Below are 10,829 nucleotides of genomic sequence, written 5' to 3'. Positions count from 1 at the left end.
TTTCACTGGTTCTGTGTTCCATCTCTTCAACTCTCTTTATGTGTCACTCCATCAAGTTGACAACATCTGAGACATTGGACCTCACATTTTGGATCATGGTTTTTTGTCTTTCCAATGCGTTGTTTATTTTATCTGCATTGTTTTGGGTTGGGTTTTTTTTTGTTGTTGTTGTTGTTTTAGCTTCTCTTGGTTTTTTCTAGCAGTGTCCTGTATTTCTTTCACCCATAGAAAAGAGTCAATTATTGTTCTTTTGAATTCTGTGTCAGAAAGATCCATCAGACTTTCAGGCTTCAGGAAATCCTTTGATACAGTGTCACTTTTGCAGGATGACATCTTGATTTGGCCTTATGTACTATGTGATGTAGCCTGCTTCTTTTGTGACATTGCTATGGTAGAGTTTTTCATGTCTGAGGCAATGATAGGTTCTTGCTTTGAAGTGACTGCTCCAGAGAAGGATGGAGCAGTGAAGTTTCTGTTCAGGGCCTGTGAAAACAGCATCTTCTATTTATAACTGTTGCAGACCAAGGCTTTCTGGACTAAAGGCAGTTAGCTGACTGGATGTGAGTAGATATATGGCAGAGCTTAGAGGTACAGGTGTGGGCATGGTCAAGGGGTGCAGATGCGGGGCAGAGGTGTGGCCACGGAGTGCAGGCCAAGGGTTCGGGGTGTAGGCCTATGTGCAAGACAGATGTGGAGACTCATGCTGGGTGCAGGGCAGGCACACAGACGCACACTGGGTGAGCTTGTGTGCAGACTCTTGCTGATTGGGCATGCAATGTGACCTTACTCAAATTCCAGCTATCATGTGTGCTTTAGGCAGCCTGCTTCAGTGGCTGGCTTTTGGCAGCCTGCCGCCCTTGCTCTGGTCCATCCTCTAGCATTATATTTTAAAAACATATTTTCTTTGACTACATCTTAGTTTTGTCTTGAAGAGTCTGGTATAGTCTCACCTGTTCATTGCTTCCCAGCTATTTTGTTATTTGTCTTTATTTCCTCTTTGATCCAAGGGATATTTCTCTATCTTTTTATATCCCCCAAATTCTTTAAAATGATGTTACTTTTACAACATGAGAAAAACTATAATTTTATAAAGTTACAACTATCTACATTTTTATTTGCCGAGAATTTATTTTCAAGAAAGGAGCACAATACAATTAAATGCCTTCCCCCACATCTGAATAGTAGGCAGCTATAAACAGTGTTTATTAAATTACTTCTACTTTCCTGTGTAACCATTCATCTTTCAGTCTGTTGCACTCAGGTGTTTTGCATGTTGCTGTGACACTAGAAGCTAGGTGACTGGTATTTCAAATACTAGCAGGGCATGCCATGGTGGATAGGTTTCAGCAGAGCCTCCAGAGGAAGGGAGACTTGGTAGAAACATGGTTGCAAGTCAATTTTCACACAGAGCAATGTTTCATTGTGTTCCCAAGGCTATAAATCTTTATAGGAAGAGATTACTGCCCTTTTGGTTAGAGGTGCAACTGAAAGGTGAAAAGAACTTGAAGTACTTACTGGAGAAGATCAAAGACTACTATGGGTTATGCCTCCACATTGTTTTTGTTGTTACACGCTGTTGAGTTGCCTGTGACTCATAGTGACCCTACGTGCAAAGCCCTAAACCCTGCTCTGTCCTGTGCCAGTCTCACTGTCTCTGATACACCCACCCCTAATACTCCAGTCACGGAATCAATCTACCTCATAGAGTGTCTTCCTCTCCTGCACTGTCCCTCCACCCTCTCAAGCATGATGTCCCTCTCCAAGGACCTGTCGCTCCTTGCAACATGCCCAAAGTATGTCAGACAAAGCTTCAGAATCCTTGCCTTCAAGGAGCAGCCTGATTTAACCCTCTCCATGATAAACCTGTTCATTTTCTTAGCAGTCCATGGTATATTCAACACTCTTCTCCAGCACCACAGTTCAAAGGCATCAATTATCCTTCTATTATCTCTAGTCATTGTCCAACCTACCTCAACATTACTACAACAAAAATCCTCTCAGCTGGACCTATAAACAACATCATGGTAAATGGAGAAACGATTAATGTTGACAAGGATTTAATTTCACTCGACTCCACAATAAATACTCATTGAAGCATCAGTCAGGAAATAAACAGATTGTACTGAGCCAGTCTGCTGCCAAGGACCTCTTGGAAATACTAAAGAGCAAGGATAGCATGCTTGCTCTGAAGGATATAAAGAGCATGGTAAATACCATGGCCTGGGGGAGGTGCACCTTAGTCTTTAAAGTCTAAGCCATGGTATTCTCCATTGCTTCCTACACATTAGGAAAATTAGGTCATGTATAAGGAATACCAAAGAAGAACTGATGCCTTTGAATTGTGTTGCTGGCCATGGACTGCCAAAAGAACAAAAACAACAAAAATCTGTCTTGGAAAAAGTGCAGCTAAAATGTGACTTAGAAGCAAGTATGGTAAGACTTCATCTCACATACTATAAGCATGTTATCCATAGGGGCCAGCCTCTGGAGAAAGACATACTCCTTGGAAATATGTAGATAGTAAAACTATTACATTTTTCCCTATGAATTTTCATATTATTTACAATAAGTTTTTTATTAATGTCTTTGGGAATCAGATTAAATGAATGTATCATTAGCAGAAAATAGTTCTGTCTTCTATTTCTGGTACTTTATTTCTTTCTCTTGTCTAATTACATTGGTTAACACATTTAGAACAACGTTAAATAAGAGTGTGGCTTGTTCAGTTAGCAAGTTTAGTGTATAACCTTCTAGAGGCCGTATTTAAAAGGAAAGGAAAGATACTAATAAACATTTATTGAACTCCTATGTTCAGGCATGAGTCAAAAAATTTTTATTTTGACAGTATCTATTGCAACAGTGTACAGGAACTGTAATGGAAATGTATAGGAGATAATGTTCTAATTTTGTCTCTATCACTGATTGGACGACACTGGTGAGTTCTTAACAGTTTTCACTTACCTGGAAGGACAACCTGAGTGAACAGGAGGCAACTGTATCTGGTCTTATTCTCCCTCCCCAAACTATTGCTGCTCATGCCCTTGAGTCAATGCCATGACAGAGGACAAATGCTTCACAGGGTTTTCAGAACTTTGACATTCTGGAAGCAGATTACCAGCCCTATATTCCCAGCTGAGTCTGAATGGGAATAAAAGTCCAGCTTTCAATTAGTAATTGACTTTAGTAGCCAAGGGCTTAATTTATGTGACTCAAGAACTGTCACTCTCTACCATTTTTGTTCTTACATACCATTAAGTCAAAACCGACTCATAAATGACTCTCCAGTAGGTTTCAGAGGCAGTCAATTGCACAGAAAGAGACTGCCCATCTTTATCCTGAAGAAGAGCTGGTAGATTCTAACTACTTATCTTTGGATTGGCAGTGCTACTCCTTACCATTAGGCCGTCAGAGCTCCCTTCAACCTCAACTAAAGAAGAGTTTGGATCCACAATCATCACCCTTCGTACCAGCAGTCAAGAAAAGAAACCAAAAGTTGTATTGGGAAAATCTGCTGACAAGGACACCTCTCTTTAGAGTATTAACAAGCAACGATGTCAGTTTAAAGACTAAGGTGCACCTGATTAAAGTCATGGTCTTTTGAAAACTGGACAATGACAAAGGATGAGAGAAGAAGAATCAATCAATGTCTTTAAATTGTGGTGTTGAAGAGTACTGAATATTCCATGGTCTGTCCTGGTGAAAATGCAACAAGGGTGGTCCCTGGAGGCAAGAATGGTGAAACTCCATCTCACATACTTTGGCCATCTTGTAGGGGATGGGGGCAGTCCTTGGAGAAGGACATTACACTTGGAAAGGTAGCGAGTCACTGAAATTAGCTCACTTGTATTGTTGATGATGAGGATGGCACAGGATAAATGGCTCAGAGTTGTTGTTCAAAGAATTCCTATGAGTCTACTAGACAGCAACTAACAAAATAACATACCAGCATATGGAGCTGAGAAAAATAGTAAAAGAATGGATGTGGTGACTGACATCGCCCAAAAAGCAAACAAACAAGAGATTATCAGGCTCCTTGACATAATCCACATCTCATCTGTGAAATAGATCTGGATTGGTCAGACTTGCTAGAAATGTAGATCTTCACATACTCGCTAATAAATCCCTTTCTGTCTCAAGCATCTGCATAGGTTAGTTAAACTTTATTCTCCATATTAGGTTCTGGGTGGTCACCTAGACTGCAATGGTATCGATGCAGCTAATATGGCATTAAGACCTGGGCCTCCTTTTACTCTTTTGGGTACATTTTGGGGTTAAAAGCCAAGCCAGGCATCTTAAGGAAAGAGATATTAGAGGACAATCAAAAGGTCAAAAAGGTCAGGCTAGTTCTCCTGGAACTGCATCCCCTAGGAATCGACTTGGGCCTGCTCAGGGGCGGGGAGGAGGCTGGGTTCCAAGCTGTTGAGTGGCCGCCCATTTAGCCAATCAGCAAATCGCCTCGTCGCTGAGGTCCCGCCCCTCCCAGCACGGTGTACTCACTTTTCCTACTTCGGCGTTGCCCATGGAGATGACTTTGATGCGGAGGGACTTGCCAGGCTCTTTCCGCTTCGGCATGTTAGCCTCCATTGCCCTAGCTCTCTTAGGGCCACCTGCTTCGGTGTCTTCTAGTTCACCAAGCCAGCCCTTCCCTCAGGCCTCCTCATCCAATGGCGGAACCGCTACTCGCGTCACCGCCTCAGCCGCCAGGCTCGCCATCCCAGCCGCCGCCTGGCAGCAGGCGCAGGGCTGGGAACGCAGGGAACCAGGTGGTGAGGGAGGGAGAAGGAGGAACTCTCGCGATGCCTGGAAGGGGCGGCGTGACGTCATCGCCCGTCCATGATTACAGTGTTGGAGTTAACTGTTCCTGGGGTCTTAACAGCAGTCGTTGCTGTGGTTCTTGACACTCTGGCGCCGTTGAGGGCTGGCTGGGATTACTATCCATGGCCAGTACAGCATGCTTTTAGGGTTTCCAGGACAGTAGGAATTTGTTGTTTACAGTGTCGAGTGGTAGACATTTGCAGGCTATTCTGAATAGATCCTCGTACGGGGAGTAGATGATAGATTAGTTGAAGATGAATCCACGTCAGATTTTCAAACTAGAAAATAATCTGGGACTTCCCTGACTTCAATATTAAATCTCCCGGGCACTTTTTCCTTGAGAGGCAAGGCCAGAAGTGGGGAAGTCGAGCCTTGAAACTGGAAAAGAGATCTGAGGTTTCACAGGCAACAACTTCTCCATCAATTAGAGTAAGGATCAGTCATTTGGTCTTTTTGATATTCTACTGTAATTGGCTCATACGTGGGAGAACAAGTCAGATTAATGACGCCTATCATGTTCCCTTTCAGATCTATTAAGGTGTATAATTGTAGCTCTTTCAGTTTCCTCTGGTCCCTACCACTCATCTAGATTTAAAAGCCGTGTTCTGGTCTCAACATTCTTTTACTTGGCAATGTTGTTGTTGTGTACCGGGCCGACCCACAGCTTGCCCACCAGCGGGTTTTCTTTCAGAGGCAGTTTAATCACAGGAGAGAAGATTGCCCATCCTCCCCGCACTCCGCGGAGCAGCTGGTAAATTTGAACTGCGTGGCTTCGGGATTGCAGCACAGCTCCTTACCATTAGGACACAAGAGCTCTCTTTACTTGGCAATATGATAGTAAAATAACGAATTTTGAAACAGTTATTTTAAAAGTTCTCATTCCAGCAAGTGAGAAAAAGCTGCTGGACTGGAAAAAATCAGCCTGGCAGGTAGAGTTTTGAAAGACCACCAAAGTAATATCTTCAGTTACGGAAAAGAAATAGAACTTGGAAAATCATTATTTGGTGTTCGAGAAAAGAATGGCTCTCAATTTCCCAGTAAATCACAAACACAAAGGTAGTGCTTCTGTTCTCAGATGTATTGCAAGGAGACAGCAAAGACTAAAACTGTCGAAATTATTTTTTGTAAGGCAGATTTCCAAGGGATTTGTTTTTATTGTAATAACAATTTTATTATTTATAAGTAATGATAAAGTTATATAAAGCAGGAAAGGCTCAGCCAAATTATAGGCCTGTCAAGTGAAGAACAACACAAGGGAGGTATGCAAAGGCAGCCTGTGTTCAAGAGAGAGCTCAGGCAGGAAGGAGAAGGAAAGAAGAGAGAATGAGAGTAAGAAACACAGAAGGTCAACAAAGTGCTGTTGTGGTAATTACAACCAATGTCACAAAATATGTTATGAACTGTTGAACGGAAAATCAATTTGCTCCACAAACATTCACGCAAATCATAGCAAAATGTTTAAAACCATGAAATGCTTTTTAAGAAAGAGCTTATTCTATGTTACTTTTTTAACAAATACTGCCACTTTATTTAATGATACCTCAAATTCTCTACAAATATAAAGTATAAGTCCTAGTTTAAATATTTGATAGTTTACAGTTTAAAATAGTTAGATGCATACTTTGATTCTTTCTAAATCTAGATCTTTAAAGAGATCTTTTAGTGAGATTTAAGGAACTTGAATAGTCTGATGTGTTGCGTGACTGAAACGTTTGTCATTCATATCTCCCAGATGTTTGTGAGAAAGATAGACAGTGACCTTCTGTAAAGATTTATAGCCTTGGAAGCCTGAGGGAAGGTTGATGTGAATTAGAATTGACTCTACAATAGAGGGTTGTTTTGGGGTTCCCTGCTAGTAAATGAATAAACATCTTTCTTTCATAACTAACCTTGAGCCCTACAATAAAACTTGTATTATGAGAGAATAATTGCAAAATGTCAAATCTTCAACTTATTAGGTATCATATGAAAATAAGATAAATAAAACATGTTGCAGACTACAATTTGTTATCCTTTGTTCATACTGATATTTTTGAAGTTTGTTGTTGTTGTCAGGTTTCGTCGAGTCGAGTCCAATTTATATTGACCTTATGAACAACAGATCTGAATCCTGTTCTATCCTGTGCCATTCTCACAATCTCAGACACATTCAAGCCCTTTGCACTTGGAATTTTAAGTATAGGTAGTCATATTTTCTGTTGCTTATATGTTAAATTCACTTGGACTTTAAAAGCATGGAAGTTGGGAAAAGAGAATATGCTAGTAGTATATGTTGTTGTTAGGTGTCACTGTGTCACCAACAACCCATAGTGACTCTGTGAACCTTGCCTTATCCCCTGCACTCCTCACAATCTCTTATATGTTGAAACCCATTGTCACAGTTGCTAAGGTTGAGGCCAGAGAAACAGAGAAAGAGTTATATGGTATATAGTAGGGAGCTCTGGTGGCCTAGAGGGTAGGGAGCTGTTCTGTCAACTCAGAGACATGTTGTTGGAATCCACTAGCTGTTCTGTGTGAGAAAGATGGATAATCTCCTCCCATTTGATTTACAGTCTCTAAAAACCTCCTAGAAGGTCAGCTATGTGTGAGTCAGTTCTGACTTGATACATGTAACAACATTCCCACCACCACAAAGAGTTGGAAGATATGATATGTGTTTTAGAATTAGCTCTAGGTTGACCTGACATAAGCATGGGGTGTGGTGAGGATTTCAAGAGCTAATGTACACAAAATGTAGAATTTGTTAAAACAGTAGCAATCTACTTTTTTAATTTTTGTGAATTAAGAATCTAAATACTTGAAATATTTTACATAGATAAGTTATGAGAGAATTTGTTGGTTCTTAATCAAGATATAAAGAATATATTAAATACCTATGTATCCACCAGGCAGCGTAAGAAAAAGCGTCACTTGTACTACATCCATCCTCCCCAAGTCACATATATCTGTTTCTCTCTTGATTAAAAGGTGTAACTCTCCAAATTGGTACTTTTAATTTGTAGACATTTAATGTATTATTTTACTACATGTGCATGCTGTTGTTATGTGTCAAGTTGTAACCAACCAATAGCTGACCTTCAAGCAGGTTTTCAGAGGCAGTAAGTTACATGGGAGAAGACTGACCATCTCCTGTGGAGCAGCTGGTGGATTTGAACCACATGCCTTTGGGATTGCAGTGCAGCTTCTTACCACTTGGCCACCAGAACTCCTTACATGTGTACAGACACCTAAAATTACAGTATTTTATTTAATTTAAAGAATTCTATTTCAAAATTATTTCACAGAAAATGTTCAGGAATAGTACCAAAATATCTTTTATATCCTTTATTCAAGTTCTTCAATTGTTAACATTTTCATCCTTTATTTTATGAACTGTGGTGGATCACTTGCTTTCTATTTCTGTATACATACACACAGATACTCCATACGTAGGTTTCTAAATTATTTGAGAATCATTTGAAAAAGTAATTCTTTGCCATGAATACTTCAATATGTATTTTCTAAAATGAAAGAGTTTCTCTTGCATAACAACGGCATATTTGTCCAAATAAAAAGAAAATTACATTGAACTCCAGAAGAACCTATGTGGTTGGTTCTTAACCAGCTCAGTAAGCACCTCCGCTTACTTCCACAGATAATTTTCATGGGGGATATCTGCAGGATATTTTAAAAATCTGGGGCACTCATGGAAATGTAAATTGGACACTATGCAAAACTGCAGTCTTGAAATTCATCGTTTCAGCAATAGATGGCACTATATTCCTTTTGAAAGGTCTTTTTTTTTTTAATCTTTCCTGATTTTTGTACCTGGGCTGATATGCAAGTGCAGTGCAAAAAATCAGTGTGGAACAGGAAATGAGGGTAACGGTATCCAGTCAGATTCCAGGTTTGAGAAGTTATTCAAGGCCCAAGAAAGGTGGTGGTGGTGTGTGCTGTCGAATCAAAACAGACCCATAGCTGACTCCTTAGTGGATTTTCAGAGGCAGTAAATCGCTTGAGAGGAGATTACACGTCGTTCTCCAGTGCAAAAGCTGATGGGGTTGAACCACCTGCCTTCTCATTAATTACGTTTAAGAATTAATAAAACACTTACCCCCTTTTTTGCTGTCCTTAAAGAGGCTAGTAATTGTTAGGACATAAATAATATGTTGCTTGGAATTTCTTTTGGTCAAGGTACACCATGAAAAATATGATGAAACACTAGTTATCATCTGTCTTTGCTTTTAGATGCCTTCAAGTTGGTACTAGTTAACAGTGCACTCACGTATAACAGAATGCAGAGCTGATTCCGCACCATCCTCTCTATTGCTGCATCCACTGCTTTAATGAATCTCATTAAGAGGTTTTCCTCTTTTTTCACAGATCATCCCCTGAGTATGGGGATGGTCAAAGGATGGGTCTCTTAATAATATATGCAAAATATATGAGATGAAGTCTTGCCATCCTTGCTTCTAAGGAGCATTCAGGCTGTACTTCTATCAAGAGATGTGTTTGTTGAGATGTCTGTGGTGTATTCAGTATTCTTTGCCAACATCACAGTTCAAAGACATCAATTCATCCTGGCCTTCCTAATACATTGTTTAGCTTTGGCAGACAAATGAGCTTATTGAAAATAACATGATTTGGAAGGAAAAAAAGAAAATAGAATGATTTAGATGAGGTGTACTTTAGTTATCAACAAAGTAATATCGTTGATATTTAACTCAAGTATTTTGCAGTGTATGTGTCCAATGCAATGCATCTCTTGATTTCTTGACTGCTGCTTCCATTGCTACTCATTATGGAACCAAGTAAAATAAAATTCCTGACTATATCTTTGCTTGTCATGATAATCATGATGTTTATATGTTCTATAGGCTCTATGGTATATTAGTAAATTTGAGCTTGTCTAGAGTTGTGACTATTTTTAAAATGTTGAAACAGAAACCATGCTGAAGACTGTCATTTTTTATCTTCATCAGTAAGTGCTTCAGAACTTTCAGCAAGCAAGATGGGGTTATCTACATCTTGCCGGTTGTTACTGTGTCTTCCTCCAATGCTGCATTTTCCACAGACTTCTCAGACATTATACAGACTGAGTAACTATGATGAAAGGGTACAACTCTGGCACAGTTATTTTCTAATTAGAAACCATGCAGAATTACCTTCTGCTCTTCAAATTGCTGCCTCTTGATCCATGTATGGCTTCCACATGAGCACAATTACATAACTGATCTAAAATGTCTATTCTTCATAATGTTATCCATAATAGCTTTTCTTTGTCTTTCAAAGTGACAGTTATTTATAGAGTACTATTCAGTTTGGGTTTGCCTTGAGTATTCTGATGTGATTAGGTTCCATTTGATTGGCTAGAATACCATAGAAATAGTATTGTGTATTCTTCTGGGCTTTGTATAAAAATGCTTATGATGTGAATTGCTTCCACTTATTGATAACATTGTAAAATTCATCCCACAAGTCTTCTGGTCTTCAATCATAGAGTTTAATACCTCAGTTTTATTCTTGAGATGCTTTTTAAATTCAGGTGAGCTATAGTCAAGAAGCTGGACTATATGAAAGAATGTTGTATCAAGATTGGAGGATGATTCCTCCTCAACAACCTATCTGCATAATTGCAGATAGCAGGGTTTGCTTACAGAAAGTGAAGAAGACTTGAAGCACTTAGTATAGATTGCAGCCCTCAGTGTGAATTACTTCTCACCATTGAGAAAACAAAAATCCTCACCGCTGGAACAATAGACAACAAACATCATAATGGGTGGTGGAAAAATAAATTTGTCAACTATTTCATTTCACTTGGATTCACAGTCATTACCCATGGCATCAGCAGTCAAGAAATCACAAGACATTTTGCCTTGGGAAAATCTGCTGTTATGGAGCTCTCCAAAGGGCAAAAGAGCAGCAATATCAGTTTCAAGACTAAGGTGTTGTTGCAACCACTGTGGAAAGTGGTGTGGCGCTTTCTCAAAAAGTTGCAAATAAGGGATACCATTTGACCCAGCAATTCCAATACT

The 10,829-nt window shown here is 39.6% G+C and overlaps 1 protein-coding gene across 2 annotated transcripts in view; it reads right to left on the bottom strand.

The window, feature by feature from the left end:
- DNAJC27 (DnaJ (Hsp40) homolog, subfamily C, member 27) overlaps nt 1–4,584 on the bottom strand; it is a 63,599-nt gene extending 59,015 nt beyond the window's left edge. For both annotated transcript variants that reach the window (XM_006880621.1, XM_006880622.1), the window contains exon 1: nt 4,498–4,584. In XM_006880621.1, coding sequence (XP_006880683.1) covers nt 4,498–4,584 — 87 coding nt within the window. The remainder of the gene's footprint in view (nt 1–4,497) is intronic.
- Between the last annotated feature and the right edge of the window lie 6,245 nt (nt 4,585–10,829).

Source organism: Elephantulus edwardii, unplaced genomic scaffold (assembly GCF_000299155.1).
Source record: "Elephantulus edwardii isolate Elephantulus edwardi_28Jun2011 unplaced genomic scaffold, EleEdw1.0 scaffold00009, whole genome shotgun sequence".
In the NCBI taxonomy this organism is placed as follows: domain Eukaryota; kingdom Metazoa; phylum Chordata; class Mammalia; order Macroscelidea; family Macroscelididae; genus Elephantulus; species Elephantulus edwardii.
Note: the sequence above shows the minus strand (reverse complement) of the source record. Positions and strands in the feature narration are given on the sequence as shown.